Source organism: Mesoplodon densirostris, chromosome 4 (genome assembly GCF_025265405.1).
Source record: "Mesoplodon densirostris isolate mMesDen1 chromosome 4, mMesDen1 primary haplotype, whole genome shotgun sequence".
NCBI lineage: Eukaryota > Metazoa > Chordata > Mammalia > Artiodactyla > Ziphiidae > Mesoplodon > Mesoplodon densirostris.
In genome coordinates, this window is record NC_082664.1 from 76,441,614 (window position 1) to 76,462,054 (window position 20,441).

Consider the following 20,441-nt stretch of genomic DNA (forward strand, 5'->3'; position numbering starts at 1 on the left):
TGCTCCACAACAAGAGAAGCCACAGCAATGAGAGGCCCACACACCGCAAGGAAGAGTAGCCCCCACTCGCCGCAACTGGAGAAAGCCCGCTCGCAGCAACGAAGACCCAACACAACAAAAAAATTAAATAAATAAATAAATTTATTATTTTTTTAAATGTCAGGAGAATGTAATAAGTGCTACTTCAAAGATGTGAAAGAAATGCTCTTGGAGAACAGAGGATATGCAAACTCTGCCTGGGGGGAGTAAAGAAAAATCTCAGCAGGCAGATTATAAACCTCTCAGCTGGATCTCGAAAGATGAGGAAGGATTTGCTTGGCAAAGACAGGAAAGAGGTATTCCAGCCAAAGGAACACGAGGTGTTTCTCGTGCTGCTTCTGCTTGCTAGAAGGTCTGAAGTTCTGCAAGCTGGTGTGAAGTTAGGATGAACCCCTACCCCGGCACGGGCATGCCCTATCCCAGTGAGGCCACAAGGGGGCAGCGAAGCATTAAGAGAGGTGGAGAATGGGGCCCAGAAAACCTCAAGAGAGCCCCACAGACCTCCAATCCCTTGGGCAAGCCCTGACCCGGAGGGTTTTCCCCAGACTGGGCCGGCCCAGCCAGGAAAAAAAAAAAAAAAAAGACTCTGACACTTGGAGAAAAAGACTGGGTTTGTCTTAGAAAAAGAATAAAAGTCCTCTTAGTATGTCCTCTAACACATGTTGGTAAGAGCAGAATAATTCCTCACTGAGTTGAAAGTGTCTGTGGAATACATCCTCTTGACTTAGTATTTACCACGGTCTAGACACTGTTCTTGGCACTTTACAAATCTTCTCTTTCTCATAACAACCCTATCAGGTTAAGTACAGTCACCCCCCTTTGCAAGTGGGAACACTGAGGCATTGGGCCCAAGTTACACTGATACAAAGTAGCAGAGTTGGTTTGGCTCCAGAATTTGGAGGCCTCCCTTACAAGGGGTAGCTCCAGCCACAGCCCTACTGTGTAAAAGCATAAAACCCAGCCCTCCCAACGCTCCCTGCCCCCTGGAAGTCAGCAGTCCTCTAAACTCTAGTCCTTGTCCATCACTAACGAGCTCTGTTCCCTTACGTCACTTCACCCCTGACTGGCATCTTCAAAAGCTAAATAATGGGGTTAAGCTCTGTTCCTTCACCCACAAACTGGTGAGTAGGCCCTCTGGGCTGTGCTGAGTGCCATGGATACAAAGATGGGTGGGAAACAGGCTTGAGGGACTGTGGGATGTGGAGGGGGAGCCTCGGAGCTACAGTTACAGCAGAGGATGACAAGCTAGGAGGCAGGGGAGAGGCCCCTCCCGCCTCTGGCCGGTGTGGAATTTGGGCAAGAGGTGTTAAGAAAGGCTTCCCAGAGTAATCACAGGGAAGGTAGGAATTAGCCAGACAGGCAGGGAAGGAGGGTATCCAGGCAGGGGAAAGAGGATGTGAAAGCACAGCATGAGCAGAGAAAACAAAGGGTGTTCTAAGAGCTTGGTCAGAACATCTTTGAACATCTTCTATTAATGTCAAGTTTCAGAGTTTACTTCTCCTGATGTGCCTATAAGCGGCTTCTGTGAAGCCTCACAGGATGAGCTAACACAAGAGCCTCTCACAGGAGGTGTTAGCCAACCCACACGTGATTAAATGGTAAGCGCCTAAGTGCCCTACACAGGTGGAAGAGATGCCTAAAAGCCTTGCAGTTTAGAGTTCACCCAGTTCTGACATGGGGGCTAGTGGAGTGCAAAAGCCTTGTTTGTCCACCTCCAATGAGATAGGCAGGCACCTGTGAAGCAAAGAATGCCCCCACACACACACACCATTATGTTAACACCAGTTTTTTAGTTCTGAGACGGTTCCAAGGTTGTCCACTCAGAATGGCAGAAGAATTAGGCTGAGATGGAAGAGGGATAGGAGAGTTCCTTCATGGATGAGGCAGACTTCTCTTTGGAAAGGTCAGTTGAGGCCTCAGGAATGAATACTGCCCCCCTCCAGCTCTCTACTTCTGGCACCCCAGGAAGGAGAGGTGGGGGGGCTGCAGCTTTGGCCCTTGCAGTAGTTCACATCGGACCTCTTGGCAGGAACTATAGATTTACTCAACAACACTCAAATATTGACAAAATAACGCAAGCATGGCGGAGGAGATTTGGAGAGAGATGGTCAAGAGAGGAAAGCCAGAAATAAGTAAGGCGGGGAAAGAGGGGGCAGAAGGCTGCATGCAGGGCAGCCTATGGACAGATGTTTGCAAGACATTCCTGCTGCCGCTGCTCCCCCTGGGGGGCTGCCACAAGCTGGTGTCTACATGACAAGACACAGACGTTTGAGCTTTCTCAGGCCCCCTTTCTCCCAACTTCCCCCAAATTTCTGCTCTTCCTCCCTCACCCTCCCTTGCTCCCAGGATCCTCAACCCCTCCGAATCCAAACCTGCCATATCGGAGATTCTATATCAGAGGGAGCTTGGGGTCCTGAGGGAGGCAGGGTGAGAGGGGGATCCCAAGCCCTGGTGGCAGGGAGAGAGGCTGCTCAGCGGCTCCAGGGTGTCCTAGCAGGTGAGAGGGAGAGCAGAGGGCTCGGGAGGACTGAGGGGCAGAGAGGGCTAGTGCGGCAAGACCACACAGAAAAGAAACTGACGTCCAGGATGTTGAGGTGAAACTGATCTCTCGTCTTGTTAAGCCCCTCCAAGGCAAGGACCCCTGCTTCTGCGTCGAGACCCTGCACAGTACTGCCATGCTGTCTGGGAAGACCCAGACACCCCAAACTACCACAGGTGAGTTCATGTCATTGAGAGTGTATACAATACCTCTTCAGGGATACCCAGAAATGTCTCCAGCTCACCTACAGGTATTCATTCTTGCCAGGTGCAGCCTCTTGAAACCAGGATACCAAGGACAGAGTTGCTTGGGGGCCAAGGTGAGAATGACTTAGTAGATTTGGGGATCTGAAGATCTCTAGCTTGCCTAGATCTCTACAAGACCACCAGCATCAGAATTACTTAATGTGCTTCTTAACAGTGCAGATCCCTGAACCCCGTCTCCCCCTGACAATTTATTAAATCAGAGACTGGAGGAGAGCAGGGGAGAAGACTCCCTATTCTAACCGTCCACTAAGCCAGATGTGACATTTCACTCGCTGTCACATCCCTGACGCCCATCTCCGTGGTTATGCCTTGTGGCCAGAGCAGGAACCCTCACAGCTAATCCAGCCAGGTGGGTCTGGGGTCCAAAACACTGATTTTCTCCTGTATGTGTGGGTTGCCCGCACTTCCAAGTACCACCAAGAGGTGAGGTTCAAATCAAATTCCTTTGCCCATCTCTGCTTCTCAATCTTAAATGTCATGGGAAAGGGTAGGGAGCATACAAGCAGTTTTTATTAAATCGGACTTCCCTGGTGGCGCAGCGGTTAAGAATCCGCCTGCCAACGCAGGGGACACAGGTTTGATCCCTGTCCAGGAAGATCCCACATGCCGCAGAGCAACTCAGCCCGTACGCCACAGCTACTGAGCCTGTGCTCTAGAGCCTGCGAGCCACAACTACTGAGCCCATGCGCCACAACTACTGAAGCCTGCGTGCCTAGAGCCTGTGCTCTGCAGCAAGAGAAGCCACCGCAATGAGAAGCCCGCGCGCCGGGACGAAGAGTAGCCCCCGTTCACCGCAATTAGAGAAAGCCTGTGCAGCAACGAAGACCCAACACAGCCAAAAATAAAGTTAAATAAATAAAAGATTTAAAAATAGATAAATAAAATCCCACAAGCCGCGTGGCACAGCCCGCCCCCCCAAAAAATTGTGCTCATTTGGGGTAACTTGGGGCATGCTGATGAAGTTTGGTTGGGGGCTGAAAAACCTTCAAGCCATCCCTTGGTACCACCCCTGCCAAGTTTCCTGGGCCTCCATTTTCAGGAAGACTTCTGCGTTACCCCAGTCCCCTCCTTTCTGCCCTCACCTTGTCCTGGCCCGTCCACAGCCCTCTATCGTAGCCTACGCTGCCTGCTGCCAGCTGGACTCAGAAGACAGGCCCCTTGCTGGTACGATTGTCTTCTGTGCCCATCTCACCAGCCCCAGCCCCAGCCACAGTGACATGGTCATGGTGACTGCTGCAAGATGAATAGGAAGAAGCAAACAGGTTGGGGAGGGAGCACAGGTCACTCAGCTTCCCGTGAAGTGGAAGGACCTCCTCAGTGTGGAATAGAAGGTGCCTCCAGCTCTCAGAAGAGCTGATTGGGCAGAGGGGCGAGAGAGTGCAGTCCGTCCTGCTGCGGTCCCCTTCAGTCTGCAATCATCTGTCCTCAGGCCACACTCCATGAACTGGTCCATGCCCTGGGTTTCTCTGGACAGCAATTCGAGAAGTAGAGGGATTGCCCTTCAGGACCCAGCAATAAATGAAAGGAATGGGGGCAATGTCTCCTCACAACGTCAACCAGAAGGAACCACTGTTCTCTCACCAACTCCTTCCTTTCAACTCTTCCTCACCCTTCTGAGGTCTCCCTCTCCTCAGATGCCTTCTCCCCTTTCTATACTCAGCGAGAACTGTTCTACAAGTCAACAAGTGACAAGGCGAGATGAGTGGGGACAGCTGCTTCTCACCACAGCCTGGCCAAACACTTGGGACTGCTAGGGGTTTCACTGGGTGCTCCCTTGGAAGAAGAAATGAGGATGAGAACAACTTGGGGTGATGGAAGGAAGAGGGAACGGTCAGGTGGCACCAGCTATCTCCTCCCAAGGGGCCCTTTGTCTTCACACTGGGAGGCCTGACTACTCCAGAACTGTATCATGACTGCTACCTACGATGGCGCCCAGTGCACTCGGCTTGATCCAATCACTCTTGCTGCCTTCAAAGACTCGGGCTGGTACCAGGTCAACCACAGCACTGCAGAGGAGCTGTTGTGGGGCTGGGGTGAGAAATAAGGGAGAATTGCAGAGGGCACTCATGACCCGAGTCAGCTGGTGGGGGGTGAGAGAAGTTGGATTATCTGCTGCTAAAGTGTAATTGAAGCTGTGAGCATGGCTGGCCCTGACGGGTCTGGGGGCTTCATTTCTTCTGAGGGCTCTTCTATCTCTCAAGCAGGGTCTGGCCTGGAATTTGGCCTGGTGACCACCTGTGGAAATGGCACCTCAGACTTCTTCTGTACTGGCAGGTGTGTGTGCTGAGGGGCTGCACAGCTGTCAGTGATCCTAGTGTCACTCTACCATCCAGTACACACAGCGGACTGGGATGCCACTACCTGCACCTGGACAAGGGAAGCTGCTCCTCAGACCTCATGCTGGAAGGCTGATGCAGGTATCAGCTCTTGGCCAATGGGGTGGGTAGACTAGAGAATGGGGAATGAAACCGAGTGGGGCTGGAGAGGAGTCTCCTTCTAAGGCATCTGGACAAACACTATTCTACCTTCTGCCCTGCCCTTCAGAGTGAATGCTGGAGGAAGGAAAATGGATTCCCACCTGGGGCGGAGAATCCCCGTGGGGAGATCTACCATCCCCATAGTTGTTGCTTCCTTGCCAACCTCACTTCACAGCTGCTTCCTGGGGACAAGATCATGCATCTCTCTCAGATCCCACACTTCAAGGAAGCAACCCCCCTGGCCACTGCTACTTTCATCAGTGCACAGAGAGGGGAGTGTATAAGGTGCAGGTGGAGAGATCACCCTGGGTCCCATGCTTTCCAGGAAAGGCTATTCAGGTGGGTATCAGAAGTGGAATAGCTGTAGCATACTGGCAAAAAGTTTGGAAGTGCTCTTATGGTAGTACCATCCAATGTGTTTTGATGTTCATTAAATTTTTTATTATTATTGGAGTATGGTTGATTTACAATATTATATTAGTTTCAGGTGTGCAACATAGTGATTCAATATTTTTATAGATTATACTCCATTTAAAGTTATTATAAAATATTGGCTCTATACCTTGTGCTGTACAATATATCCCTGTAGCTTCTTTATTGATGTTCATTTATTTTTTACTAAGTACCCTACTGAGTCCATGAATCTGATTTAGAATGTACATTTTCCTTAGAAGGAAGGCTTGAGCAGGTGACTGAGGCTATAACTATACCCTGCTACATATTTCCTTGCAGATACCTGGGAACAATGGCCATCTCTTCTGTCCCCGGGGTTGGCTCTGTTAGACAAATGAAGGTACCGATGCTATCAATATTACTTATCCACCTGTAAGTCTTTCAACCTGACCTATTATTTCAGCTGTCTTTAGGATTAGCTGGGCCCCCCCAGGCCACTCCCTGGGGAAGGAAGAGGGCGAAGAGATAACTGAAGCAGTTCTACAAGGCTCTGGTGAGCACTGGCAGGTAAATCAATGGTTCAGGGTAAGGATTTATACAGTGGGCCAAGGAGAATGTTCAAGTCCTTCACTTGATAACCCTCCTCTAAAGACCTGTTCATCCCAGTCCCAAGCCTGCACCTGTTTCATGAGATATACTCTTCCAGGGACTATACTTCCATTAAGAGATCCAAACGTCCATTTGGTGCTATTTCCACAGTCTCTTGATTACCACCAGTCTGGTCTTCACTGTGCATATGTGGAAATCCCCTGGCTGCCAAGGGCCTTCAGTTGGTATGCTGCACAGGGCCCTGACCCTGACTCTCCAGAAGAAACCTCTAGAAGTATATTATGGAGGAGCCACCTTTACCATAGAATACAGCAAGTAAGATAACATTCCAAGGAGTTTTCTTTCAAATTCCTGGAATCCAGATATTTGAAATTATATTAAGCACTCATTCATACATACACTGTCCTGTACAGAGTTAATATTTCAGAAAACAAGGATCTCTAACATGGTGCTTATCACCATGGGACACCTCTCTCCCCAGCAGTAATAGAGTTCACCTATCTCTAGGACATAGGGCTCCTAGTCCCCTTCTTTTTTTTTTTTTTTTTTTTTCGGTACGCGGGGGCCTCTCACTGTTGTGGCCTCTCCCGTTGTAGAGCACAGGCTCCGGACGTGCAGGCTCAGCGGCCATGGCTCACGGGCCCAGCCGCTCCGCGACATGTGGGATCTTCCCAGACTGGGGCACGAACCCGTGTCCCCTGCATCGGCAGGCGGACTCTCAACCACTGCGCCACCAGGGAAGCCCCCTTCTTTTCTTTTTAATGAATTTTTTTTTTCTTTTTGGCCACACCGTGCAGCCTGCGAGATCTTAGTTCCCTGACCGTGGATCTAACCTGGGCCCCGTCGTGGAAGTGCAGAATCCTAACCATTGGACGGCCAGGGAATTCCCCCTTTCTTTTCTTAAGCACTAACCAGGCAACTTGCCTAAACACTATAGTCTTAACTCTTCCCCTAAGCCATTTCCCTCACTGCCAAGTTAGGCCTCTTTCCAACAATTTAAGTTGCTGGCAGTCTTGGATCTTGGTCTTCTTCCTTTCAGGTTCTATATCCCCTTATCGATTTCCCGTTCAGCTTACTGTTTGAAGAATGAGTTCTAGGTATTAAAATAAAGGTAGGGCACTTCACCTCCTAGGCCTAGGCATTATCCCAGGCCAAATATTACCCCTACATCCCTAGGTTTCTAGTTACCTCGGACCATAATCCTTCCATGACCCACCTCGGTCTGTCCATAGGACTCTGCCTAATGTTGCTTATCCTGGTGGTTGCACTGGGAACCATGGCCTATCAGAAACGAGCTACTCTTCAGGTGGGACCTTCTGCCTCTTACCATTCACTAGAGCCCCAAGGTGCAACAGCGGGCCCAGCTGGAGGAATGAGGGAGGTGTGATGTTACCCAGAGCATGACACAGGTTAGGGCGGAGATGATTTCTTAGGAGAAACTGGATGGAAAGTCGATCTATTGTCTATACTTAAGTTCTACTTTTCTCAGAATGCCTCCTTCTCTGTATATCAACATTACACTAGCCTTGCAATGAAAAAAAGGTAGAGACTTATGGTTCTGAAAATCTGTTCTTTATTTTGATACAAAAAATAAACCCTTCAACCTGTAAAGTATGTCACTTGTTTTCATATTGTTGTAAAGCAAACTTATAGAATAGGAACATCTGCTACCAGCTCCAAGGATGTCACATATACTTTAGAAAAAAGTCATTGCTACTTGTATTCAAACAAACATCAGTGTGGAGGAAGAAGTAGCTAATTATCTCCACCTCCTGATTTTTCCATAATTTTACTAAATCATCACTAGGAAAGCTAGTAGTTGGGATATCACATAATTATGCCAGAATTTGGTAACAGTGGTGAAAGCAGCCATCTGAATCCACCTAAATTATAAAAACATGATCTTTTATGGTCCTTCTCTCGTTTCTGGAGTACAAGGGCTCTACTTTATACCCCTATGGGCCGGCAGTAGGCTTGAGTTATAATGTGTAGATTCCTTTCGGTTATAGTTGTAAAAGAAATCTTTAAATTCTTGAGGGTTTGACGTCTCTTGGAAAGAAGTAAGCTAGGAGACAGACTGCTGATCTGGATTTGCTTAGATAGAAAACATTTACACTAGGAGTCCAGTTGATTGGCTGTTGAAATCACCAGGCCTGTATTGGTCAGCGAGTTCAGTCAGCTGATCGGACACCATCCCCAGGCCTTTAAGTGATACATTTGAAGTTCTCATGGTAAAGTTGTGGCCTCAGCTCCATTAGCTCTGGTTATCTTCTTTGATTTTAAGGCCTATCAGTCTTTACCAGCGGTAGCAGCCACTGCTTGGTAAAACTTTGCCACGAAGTCTGGCTCACTGACCTCCAGCTGCCTGACAAATTCATTGCGCTCCTGCTCAGCCCAACCTCGAAACCACTGATCCCAAAGACGTAGCTGGCACTCAAAGATACAAGGTGGTCGGTTTGCTCCAGACACGCTAAGTTGCTCCAGACTTTCCAGCAGTGGCTGCAATTTTCCCGGTACTGCCTTAGCTACCAGGTCCTGTAGGAACCGTTCACGCTGAGGACCTGACCAGCTGGCAAACCAGTGAAGAATACACTTCATCTCCTGGGAAGTGATGTAAGACATTGGGGGAGGGGAAGAGTTAGAAATATTGTCTGGTACCGAGGGTAAGGGAGAAGGGAAGGATAGCGGCATCGAAGAGGAAGATGATCCCAGTGGCATCCTGAAACATAAGAGCACTGTTATATACTCTCTGGATAGAGCAACCAAAATACAGCTTCCCAACAACACAGAATCTTATCACACTCAATCAATGTCTACAAAGAAAATTACTTTTCACCAATTTGGTTTACAGAAAAACAACAGGGTCCTTTATTTAGGTTATCATCCAACTTAGACAAGGTACTCAAGAATAACCTCATTTCATTATTTGCCAACCTTCCTCTCTCGTTTTCAAACCCATTACCCTTCCCAACCACTGCCTCCCTCCATCATTCTTATAAACAATCCAAAAATATCCAAAGTATTCCTTGTTCATTCTTTGCCACCTAATTCTATGTTCCAGATTCAGTAAAGAAAAAAAAACTAACGATTAATATTGGTCCAACACGTCATCCCTAAAATGAAAAAAAGGTACACATTTTAAAATTTACCAAGCAGCTGGTCAGGGCCTAGATGCTAATCATTCCAGAGCTATCAACAGAAGGAAAAAAAAGAAAGGGAAAACATCATATATGACGAAAGAGCCTTCTCCGCAATGTGCATGTAGCCTCTGAAATATGCCAAGAACTTCATAACTCCATTATTTTCTTTTATTTCCTGTAAAGCACCAGGAAAAATTAAAGAGCAGAGTTAGTGAAGGTGCCTTGCCCAAAATAAGATAACAAAGTAAGAAAAACAGAAGAAGCCAAGTGTTTATTCAGTACTGAAAAAAACAGTCTAGTTGGTTTGTTGGCTCAGGGATCTAACAACTGTTATACTGTTGTAGCTGTGTGACAATTCATGTCTGAACAATTTTCCTTCATGTTTAATGTAATCCCTATTGATGACTTGCCATTGATTCGCATCACTAATGCAACTGGAAGGTCAGCCAACTTGAATAGTTTTCAAATCCCACAGTTTGAATCTCTAACAAGGAAAACAAACTACTTGTTTACGACCTATTTTACTGTTTGTGTTTCTTCTGCTCTAAGTTGGAGTATTTGTGGTGACAAAGAAAGGAACCCCGAAGCAATTAACATCAGTTCAGTACCAAAACGGTCCAGCCGAGGTTGCCTTTTCACAGTGGCCCTACAAGAAGCAATTCCTCCTAAAGGAATTTTATTCCCTTACTCGGGGAAAGGGCTAACTTTCCCCGAGTCTTGCGACATGGCTTCCACGGCAAGCTCAAGTTCAATTATCACGAATTAATTCACAGGCTGGGTCGAAAGACACGATGCTGCCACTTGCCACTTTGGAGGCCACGGAGCCTGGCATTCCGTGGTCCCAAAGAGCAACGTAGCCTTAGATGGGAGTGGCGGGGATTCGGAGGATGGGAGGCGGCAGCTGTTTCCGTAGGGGAGCGGGAGGCTTGCCCTACTAAGGGTAGCCCGTAAACACCGAGTCTGACCCGGCCCAGGGAGGTACTTCTACCCCGCTTACCTCCCCTTTCCTCTCACAGGGCACCCGGAGACCGTCACAAGAGGGTTTAGACTCCCACTATCACCGCCGCTTCCAGGTTTCCTAAAAACCCTAAGGAGGGCCAGCCGGGAAGCCCACGCACTTCCGGTCCCGGACCGGCCCCAAACACCCAAGCGCCACAGCGTCTCAGCCTTAGGTCCGGAGATAGCCGAATAATTCCGATTATGGTTATGCCAGAGTCGAGAGCTTCCGAACAGATTCGATTCAAAGCCTCGGTAAGACGAAGAGAACCGAGCTCTGAAAGCAGGATGAGGTAGGGGGAGCGACTAGGAGAATGGAAAGAACCAATTGGTGCCGATGTGGAGACGGAAACACCCGAGCATTTCCGGAGGAACCCGGGGAGTTCTGAGTGGTAATCGAGGGGTTGACTATGGAAGTGGGCGGGGCCAACTCGGTACGTTCGAAGGGCGTTGGCGGAAATTACCGAAGATGCCCGAAGCCGTCGGGACGGACCCGAGTACCTCACGCAAGATGGCGGAGCTCGAGGAGGTGACTCTGGACGGGAAGCCTCTTCAGGCGCTGCGGGTGACCGACCTGAAGGCCGCACTGGAGCAGCGAGGCCTAGCCAAGAGCGGGCAGAAGAGTGCCCTGGTCAAGCGGCTCAAAGGGGTGAGGAGACGGCGTTGCCGGGGTGTCGGAGGGGAGCTGACCCGGTAGAGCCGAGTCTGCCGCGGCGCAGGCGCAGTGTCCGAGCTCGGCGCGAGCTCGCTCAGGCCGCCAGCGCCAGCCTCCGATCCGCGCGCACGGTGGTTGGGGAGGCTCGCGCTGGAGTGGAAATAGCGCTGGTTCCCGCCTTAACGGTAGCGGCGCGATCCCAAAATGGGAGGGTGCGCGCTACTCTCCCGGAGTGTCTTAAGCTCCTTCCTCCTCCCCCACCCCCTCCTTGTTTGTGTCTGCGGTTTCGGCGCATGCGCTGCAGAAGGAGTTAAATCCCACTACAACCACCGGCGTTGCTGGCCTGAGGGGGGCGAGATGGGCTAGGTCGGAGTTAGGTGTATAGTTGGACAGAGGGGATGAGGGGTTGATGTCGGTATCGCAAAGAATAGAATTGGGGTAGGGCAAAAATGTCTGCTTGATTAGATTAGGAGGTGAGATGAAGAGAAACCTTGATCTGAAGGGACTTGGTTAGTTAGGGAGGGGTGTATAATTTATAGGGCGTCCAGAAGCAATTCTGGTGGATAAGAGTTTGGTGAATATTGATGAGAGAGGTGAGGCGGGCTGGTATATGTTGGGGTTTTGAATCGGTTTGAGTAGATTAGGGTGGGATTGTCGAGAGGTAGATGGATGGATTGGTGTGTATAGGTTTGGTGTAAGCAGAGGGAAGGTGAGGATTTCTTGGTTTTAATTAGGGTTAGTTAGGATACGTGAAGAGTAGTACAGATTCGGGCTGGGTTGGCTCAAGGGTTAAGTTGGCAAACCGTTGCTTACACTGAAGCTGACAGTTCCCTGTGTGGAGGGATTGGATCAGAACACAGTTTATAGAGTCTGTGGTCATTTTGTTCTGTAGCCTCCTCTGAAATTTTTATAAATTTGGTAAATCTAGGTGCCACTCTTTTGGAAACGATACAAGTTCACTCAAGTAGATCTAGTCCTGGGTAACTGACCAAGGAATTCGGTCAGGCCAAAACCATGTTGGTTTCATGTATTTGAACCTGGTTTGAATATTTGAAGTGAAGGGCCAGATTTAGAAGGGACACTAGTCAGAAGTGCAGAAGATAATAGGGATTGTAGTACTGGTTCTGTCACTGTCACTGATTTTATTGCATAGCCAGATTTTCCCAATATGCCTGCATTTTACATCTGTACATTTGGGAGCAGTAACCATGGCTACCTTTAAGGGTCTTCTTTAGACAAATGAGGACAGAATTAGTAAAGGGCTTTTAGGGCCCTGGAAAAGGAGTACAGTTTAAGTGTGTACGGTTAGTCATTGCCTTTGATGAAGAGATTGGGGGAGGGTTTTTTTGTTTTTTTCCTCCTGGTTTCTGACTTTTGCCCTTCTCTATACCAGGCTCTAATGCTAGAAAATTTACAGAAACACTCAACACCCCATGCTGCATTCCAGCCAAATTCCCAGGTAAGAAAGAAGGTTAACTAGAAGGGGTGAGGGGTGCTCTTTGGATGCACGGAGACATGGAAGGACATGATGTTGTATATTTGATGCTTGATTTCTCATCAATATTTTCCTCAGTTCCCTGGGTTGAAAATGTTTCCATACTAGGATTTTGAATTCTAATAAAGAATTCACGAATCAGAAGAGCTGTTAGTTAATTTCTGATTCTTGAAATGGTGTGTGCAGAAAGATGTGGCTCTAGTTGATTAAGTGGAGTACAAGGATATGAAGGCATTTGTTTGACATCAATTTGGAAAAAGTAGTTGATGTCTTTGAATGTAGATATGAGTAGACAATCAACAGGGCAGTATAGGAAAATACTTGCTGATCAAGAAGAATTCTTGTGTTGACATAGATTTTCCAAGAATTCAGTCCTTTGGAAATCATCCACCATTACTAGTTTTAATATTAACTATGCAGTTACTCCTAAACGTCATTAATTGCTGTTACTTTGAGCAAGAAACTTAACCTTTGGAGGCCTTGGCTTCCTCAGTTTCCCTGTGTGTAAGATGAGAAAGGGTTGGACTAGATCCATAGTTTTATAACTACTCTGTTGGGATCTTGTGGAGCTGCTTTTGGAGGCTTCCTAGAGAAAATTTCTTCCCAAATGAGCAGGGGTTCACATTCCCCTCTTAAACTAGATTAGATCTGCTTCTGTCTGCTTTGAATATTGAGTTTCTGCATAAGATTTCTTTGGAAGAAATCATTCCCAGTTAAAAAAAAAGTCTTAGGCTGTGTGGTCTCCTAAGATTCTTTTCAGCTTTTAACATCCCCTCGTTATATTGTGTCATGCACTTAAAGGAAAAATCCAGGTCTTTGTTAGTGCAGTGGTGTGCAGCTCCAGTACTAGATGAAGTCCCAAGATACAGTGGAAAAACAAGAGAGCTTTCCTACTCCCTTGTTATTAGCTCATGAAGCTTAAAGTGTAATCTAACTAGCTTACAGAGGTTTAGTTAAGTATTTTAACAAGCATAAGAAACTGCATGAGTTAATCACTTTACCATTCTATTCCTTTTGCCAATTACATTTGCAACTTTGAAGTTTTGCTTTTATTAACATAGGTTTTTTGCAACAAATACATACGTTCTCTAATACTTGCAACCCACGCTTCATCAGTGTCCACTGACTACCAAGAGACTCATCTCTATTTTAAGGAAAAAAAAACATTTACTACGCTTAGGAAAGATGACTAATGACATAGAAAGTATTTATTCAGATTTTTTCCTTTTTCTGGAGTTCTAATAGGACTTGCTAAGCAAGAAGCTTCTTGGGAAGAGGACTTGTGAAGAGAAAGCTGAAGGGCAGAAGAGTGACATGGGAGTCTGTGTTGCAGAAAAAAATGGGAAAAGGGATTAAGCTCCTGGATTTTAAAAATTGTTACCAAAGATTTCTTCTCACCCAAAGAAAATGGAGTTAGAACTCGGTCTAAATGCTGAATCCCTTTTCTTAGTCTCTTGCTTTCAGGCTTTTAAGTCTGGTAGTTGAATTTTGGAGATGTTTAACAAAATGTTTCCTGGATAGGTGGAGGTTGATCTTTTGTGTGAACAAAAGATGAATTGGTATGAACTAGTTTTTTTTTTTGTTTTTTTTTTTTGTTTGTTTGTTTTTTTGCTGTACGCGGGCCTCTCACTGTTGTGGCCTCTCCGTTGCGGAGCACAGGCTCCGGACGCACAGGCTTAGCGGCCATGGCTCACGGGCCCAGCCACTCCGCGACATGTGGGATCTTCCCGGACCGGGGCACGAACCCGTGTCCCCTGCATCGGCAGGCAGACTCTCAACCACTGCGCCACCAGGGAAGCCCTGAACTAGTCTTTTTTTCCCTTCAGTTTTTGATATTATTAAAAGGAAAATTTAGATTATCTTTATATAATTTAGATTATCTAAAAATTTAGACTAAAAGGCATAATTTTATAGGAATTTTTATTTTTTAAATTATTTGTGTATCACTCTTTGGCTGGGAACTGAATATTTAAAATAAAATATTATGTGTGCAGTTCCTCTTTGCCATCTTTTGTGAATCGTAGGGCTATATATTTTGGTCCTCAACTTAGGAGTAGCTTAGAAAAGCGCCCTCCAACATTTTCCGTATCTTTCTTGGGTCCAAATATAAGGGGCATTCCTTTGCTCCATGGAATTTTGTACCTTGCCTTTTCCTGGTTTGTTTTCCTAGACTATCTTTTTCCATGTCTTCTACACAGATTGGCGAGGAAATGAGCCAGAACAGTTTCATAAAGCAGTATCTGGAAAAGCAGCAGGAGCTGCTTAGGCAGCGTCTGGAACGTGAAGCTCGAGAAGCTGCAGAACTTGAAGGTAAGCCCAGACTGTCACTTCTTACAAGGAATTCTTCCTGCTTATTCCTTTCACTGAGTAGATGGGCCTGTTTCACTAGGCAGTTTCAGGAATATAAGTCAGGCTGAGACTGCCAGTTATTTGCTTTGGTAGTTTATGGAGCCAAGTGAGTTACTATTTACCTTTTGTCAGGGAAGAAGACACTTAATTTGACTGTCTTGACTAGAAGAGGATTCCTGCCAACAGGAAGAGTTATAAGTAAATTAAGCTACCCTTCAGATGAACTAGAGCCTTATCTAAGGGAGTTTTTCTCTATGTACAGTGCTCTTTTTAGTATATACTCTGTATCCGTGACTTTGCCTGACCTCCTTCACTCCTCTACATATTCCCACATGCTGAGCCCTTCACTCCCTCCCTGCCCCGACCCAATCTGTACTTTGCAGAAGCTTCAGCTGAGTCGGAGGACGAGATGATCCATCCCGAGGGAGTGGCTTCCCTGCTGCCTCCTGACTTTCAGAGCAGCCTGGAGAGACCAGAGCTGGAGCTCAGCAGACATTCACCCAGTACGTATCTCCCTCCCCACTGCGCTGTTTTGTCAATCCTGCGTAGTTGGTGGGGGGAGGTAGTTACACCTCCTTTCATGCTAAGCCTCCATTAAAGTCCCAGGGCAATTCTGTGACAGTGTTATTTGACATCTGTTTTTCATGGAAATTATGTCCTTTTCGAAGTCTGCGTTCACCTCTATGTTGTGTTGACCTCTCAGAGTATTTTATGAGGCAGTCTGATTTTTCTTCTCATCTGTATACCTCTCTAATTTCCTCTGCCTCTGAATTTAGCAGCAGTCACAACTCTTTTTCATCTCTTCACCAATTGTATATATTGTGTGTTACACATCCAGTCATCCCCCCAAATGGACATCTGCAGTTTATTAATTCATTCAACAAGTTTTTACAAGTAAAAACTTGCCTGTTGTATGCCAGACATGTGCTAGGCACCAGGAATATAGTAGAGGAAAAGACAAGTCTCTGTCATAATGAAACATACAGTCTAGTGAGGAGATGGACATTAAACAAATTATTACATAATTAACTGGAGTTATGCTGTGTACTGTGAGAGGCAGTGCAAAGTATTATTTGAGCATATTACAGGGAGCTCAAACCCAGTGTGTGGAATTGGTTCAGGTAAAATTAATTTTTTCATATTTAAAAAAATATTAAGCACCCACTTTTGCATAGTATCTCAAGCAAAAGTCTGTAAATGCAGCCTTTGTCTTCTGGGAACTACCTGTCAAAACAGCATTCCTTTAGGGGAACATGCATATAAGACATGTGAATAGTAGATAGATAAAGTAAACGAGTGTGTGAATTAACAAGTATTTTGAATGATTATTAATGTTAGTGGTCATGGGGAAGGTGATCACTCCATATTTAATACTTCTAGAATGTATAGAAGTTGCTAGCTCTTCTGGTTAATATAGAACTCTTTCCGGAAAGCAGATTTTTAGGAGATATTTAATGATGGGAGAGAAATAATTTCTTTTAGAGATCTCTTTTCTCTTCAAAATAAAAACAGCAAACCACCAATTGATCCATTTTGCTCTTAGCACTCTTTTTTTCCCTGATTGTAAAGCCAGGTGGAAGGGGAAAACTCTTTTATAAATTAGTTGTCAGTGTTGCTTCTCAAATAAAAATAAGCCAAAAAATTATGTATAGAATTCCTGCTGTATACATGTCTCTGGGCTAGAGTATGTGGGGAGTCAGCACATTGTAAAATCTGTTAGGGAAAGAGAAGACAACTGCACATAAAACTAACAATGGAAGATGGTATGTTTTAAGTGACATACAAGTAGTACGGACACACATACCACTGGAATTCCAAAGAGTAAAAATTCTCTGAGGATTAGAGAGAGCCTCATGAAGGAGGTGTAGGATTTGAGTGAGCCTTAGAAATACGTAGGATTTGAGTTGGCACAGAGAAGACAAGAGGGTATTTTTAGGAAGGAACAAAGGCACAGAGGTAGGAAGGAAGGTGATATTTAATTTTAAAGGTAATGGGGGAACCACTGAAAATTCTTGATAGCAATATGATTTGATAAGGAACTCTTGAAAAAGAGAGAGCCTCTCTCTGTTCTAAATGTAACTTGAAGTGAAAATGAGGAATGTCCTGAAATAGATATAAGGTTTCAAAAGCAAAGATTTAGAGTGAGGAAGGTGGCCAGTAGTCTCTTAAGTGCTTTGTGTCTTCAGCAGGACAATGCCTATGGCTGTAATTGATGGAGGAGGGGAAAAAAAACAGGTGAAAAGAAAGAGGTGAAAAATGAGTAAGAAATGAATGTAGTAAATTGTAGAATACAACAAACAATTGCTGTGTGTCCTCTTCGGTGCACTCTATCCATAAACTTTCCTACCTCTGATCTTGGCTAGAATGTGAATTTCGTAACAGATGTGGCATAAAACTTGGTCAAGGTCCTAAATGGAGTGGTAGTTTGGAGTTCTAGCAGTGCTTGGTTGGATCGGTAGTAATGCCTGGAGCTTACCCAGAAATGAGATTTTTTTCAGGTGTACAGTGTCAGTCTGCCATAGGCTCATAAACTATTAGGCTTCCAGCTTATTGGTCAGCTTTGGATGTTTGGGGTTCCTTATTTAGTAAGATTTTGATTAAAGTAAGGTTCCTAGTAACATATTTTGGTAATCAATAGTGGCACCTGAGGATTTTTTTAAAATTTATTTATTTATTTTTGGCTGCGTTGGGTCCTCGTTGCTGCGCGCAGGCTTTCTCTAGTTGCAGCGAGCGGGGGCTACTCTTTGTTGCAGTGCGCAGGCTTCTCATTGCAGTGGCTTCTCTTGTGGAGCACGGGCTCTAGGCGTGTGGGCTTCAGTAGTTGTGGCTTGCGGGCTCTAGAGCACAGGCTCAGTAGTTGTGGCTCATGGGCTTAGTTGCTCTGCAGCATGTGGGATCTTCCCGGACCAGGGCTCGAACCCGTGTCCCCTGCATTGGCAGGTGGATTCTTAACTGCTGCGCCACCAGGGAAGCCCCTGGATATTATTTTTTTTAAGAATATGAATTCCTGGGCCCTGCCCCAAGAATCTCAAAGAATGTAAGTCCTGAGACCTTACATTTTTTAAAAGTCCCCTGGTAGTTCTGTTGATCAGCTCAGTTTATGAATGACTAAATGAAAGAATAGGTTTTCAGCATTATAGTTAATCAAGATCTTTGGCTTATTATATGCCAGCAACCTCGCGTTAATGTGCTGTAGTCACAGTCCCAAATAGGAAGGAAAGATTGGTTTATAAAATCCTGCCTGGCTCTCCTTCTTGACTTCTTATCTTTCCATCACTTTCTTCAGATTTTTCTAAGATGTTGGGAGTCAGTATTCACCCTCCATAGTCAGAAGTTGCCTCCTAGATCATGACTGGGTATACAACAGTCCTTATTATCTTCAGTTAATTTTTCCAAAAAGAGCCCACTCTAGGAAAATTAGGAGGAAAAATACAAAAACATTAAAAAATGGATATTCAGAATACAGATTGATTAACAAAGGTATAGCCCCAGGGGATCTTAGCCAGCCTTTAGCTTACAGAGCATTTAGCCCTCATTCCTGTTCTTGTGTTAAATCTGGATGCTGAGATCATAAAGAAATGTTAGGTAAGTTACTTATACAGCTAACATGAGTCAGATTTAGGGTTGACATCATTGCCAGGTCTCCATTCTCTTAATTTCTGCTGCTTATTCATAACCAAGGATACCCTCTGGCCACAGGCTTTCCACTGATATCTGTAGCTACCTAACCTGGATCCTGCAAATCCTGCCCAGGGATTTGTTTTCCAGGATGAAGAAACTACCTTCCTCTATGACCCTTAAACATTCTTCAGTTTGGTTTTTTGTTTGTTTGTTTGTTTGTTTTTTGCCAAGCTGTGCAGCATCCGGGATCCTCTGATCAGGGATCGAACCTGTGCCCCCTACGTTGGGGGAGCGCAGAGTCTTAACCACTGGACCACCAGGGAAGGCCCCATTCTTCACTTTAATACATTCTACACTGCCTTTGCTCTCCTGAAGGCTTCTGGCTTTGGAGTCTTAGAAATCTTACATTCACCCTGACTTGCTTTTTAACTCCTGAAACACATTTATTAACCTGTTACCAGTATTTGTACCACTCTTTGCTAAAGGTGCTCAGTTTCTGCACATATTATTAACATCTGGCTGAAGACGCTCATGTGGCCATGTGCACATAATAGAAGATGGCACCTTTCCCAGAACCTTGTCTGCATCACATCAGCTCCTTACAAGGAGCTGGAAGAAATTCCTCATCTCTTTCTTATATTTTGTATTGCTTACTAGGCTCTTGTTTTCATGTCTGAGGTTCCCCTCCAGTTGTCATTTTCTTTGCAAAACAGTGATGTCCAGAACTTTCTGACCAGCCCTTCCCATTTTTCCCACATCTCTTTGATGCCTTATTAGGCAAGTGCTTCCAGAGAAGGGATCATCTAGAATCCTGTCATTGCAGTTTTACAGTATCAAAATAACATTATGATCTAATAGAATAGCATACAGTTTATAATTGATGGAGATAAAGGCTGTTTGCTTGTGCATACCTAATTTTAAAATCACAGCTCCAGAACTCTTATTTGATCTGTTTAGCACTTTTGTCTCTGGTAAACTTTGTACATGCCTTTTTTCCCCCCTTAAAATCACATTTATTTATTCAGAGCATATACGTGCTTTGTTATTCACTGCAAAGCATCTTTGGTATATGTGCTTGTAAGGCTTGCTTTTAAGTTGAAAATAAACAACAAAGAGAATGTTTCTTACATAGAACTTGCAGTGGTAAAAGCAAGTACTTGGGTTGGCTAGGCCTGTGAATTTTAACTGTTCATAGTATTTGAGGCGTATCAGAGAATCTCTCCTGTAGGTTTTCCCTCCAGGGTATAGGATTTTATCGTTTTAAAACTGTTTGTTTTCTTATTACAAAAAGTAGTGTGTATTCATTAGAAAATTTTTGGAAAAACTGGAAAAAACAGGTTTTCGTTTGTTTGTTTTATTTGGCTGCGCTGTGCAGCTTGTGGTATCTTAGTTCCCCTACCAGGGATCGAACCCGGGCCCCAGCAGTGAAAGCACCGAGTCCTTACCAATAGACCGCCAGGGAATTCCCTAATTTTTTAAAATTTTTATTGGCGTATAGTTGATTTACAATGTTGCGTTAGTTTCAGGTGTACAGTAAAGTGAATCACTTATACATATATATCCACTATTTTTTAGATTCTTTTCCCATATAGGCCCTTTAAACAGGTTTTTTAATCATCAGAAGTCCCACAAACGAAAATAACCACAGTTGATATTTTGCTATATAATTTTCCAGTCTTTGCCTATTTATAAGCTTAAGATATCTGCAATTTTCAAATCTTTACCTTCCCTCCAACCTGGCTAAGTTTTTCTTCTTCTTTTTTTTTTTTAAGTTATTTTATTTATTTTTGGCTGCGTTGGGTCTTTGTTGCTGCACGCAGGCTTTCTCTAGTTGTGGCGCACAGGCTTTCTCTAGTTGCGGC

The 20,441-nt window shown here is 45.2% G+C and overlaps 3 protein-coding genes across 6 annotated transcripts in view; 2 read left to right on the forward strand and 1 right to left on the reverse strand.

Moving 5' to 3' along the window:
* The first annotated feature begins 2,225 nt into the window (after positions 1 to 2,225).
* On the forward strand, positions 2,226 to 7,710 carry CIROP (ciliated left-right organizer metallopeptidase). Its single transcript, XM_060096069.1, is given in 16 exon segments — positions 2,226 to 2,302; positions 2,304 to 2,536; positions 2,661 to 2,754; positions 2,846 to 2,897; positions 3,100 to 3,267; positions 3,948 to 4,070; positions 4,274 to 4,358; positions 4,501 to 4,569; positions 4,572 to 4,877; positions 5,049 to 5,118; positions 5,187 to 5,283; positions 5,389 to 5,554; positions 5,557 to 5,660; positions 6,054 to 6,267; positions 6,440 to 6,638; positions 7,500 to 7,710. Coding segments are annotated over 16 exon segments (2,268 nt in total).
* Positions 7,711 to 7,887: 177 nt separating this feature from the next.
* Positions 7,888 to 11,044, reverse strand: C4H14orf119 (chromosome 4 C14orf119 homolog). 2 transcript variants are annotated; one of them, XM_060096470.1, is made up of 3 exons: positions 10,461 to 11,044; positions 9,473 to 9,638; positions 7,888 to 9,042 (listed from the first exon to the last, which is right to left on the reverse strand). In XM_060096470.1, the coding sequence occupies exon 3, from the start codon at positions 9,039 to 9,041 to the stop codon at positions 8,613 to 8,615; it is 429 nt and encodes a 142-aa protein (XP_059952453.1). In that variant the 5' UTR covers position 9,042; positions 9,473 to 9,638; positions 10,461 to 11,044; the 3' UTR covers positions 7,888 to 8,612. The 2 variants fall into 2 exon arrangements, with proteins under 2 accessions (XP_059952453.1, XP_059952452.1); XM_060096469.1 differs by lacking the exon at positions 9,473 to 9,638 and having other exon boundaries at positions 10,461 to 11,036.
* ACIN1 (apoptotic chromatin condensation inducer 1) overlaps positions 10,797 to 20,441 on the forward strand; it is a 33,383-nt gene continuing 23,738 nt past the window's right edge. For 2 of the 3 annotated variants that reach the window (XM_060096466.1, XM_060096467.1), the window contains exons 1-4: positions 10,797 to 11,108; positions 12,508 to 12,573; positions 14,808 to 14,919; positions 15,342 to 15,461. In XM_060096466.1, coding sequence (XP_059952449.1) covers positions 10,797 to 11,108; positions 12,508 to 12,573; positions 14,808 to 14,919; positions 15,342 to 15,461 — 610 coding nt within the window. The remainder of the gene's footprint in view (positions 11,109 to 12,507; positions 12,574 to 14,807; positions 14,920 to 15,341; positions 15,462 to 20,441) is intronic. The other variant, XM_060096468.1, reaches the window with a different exon arrangement.

Excerpts from the sequence above, each read along its gene's own strand:
- C4H14orf119 (XM_060096470.1), bottom strand. The coding sequence starts at position 9,041 with ATGCCACTGGGATCATCTTCCTCTTCGATGCCGCTATCCTTCCCTTCT.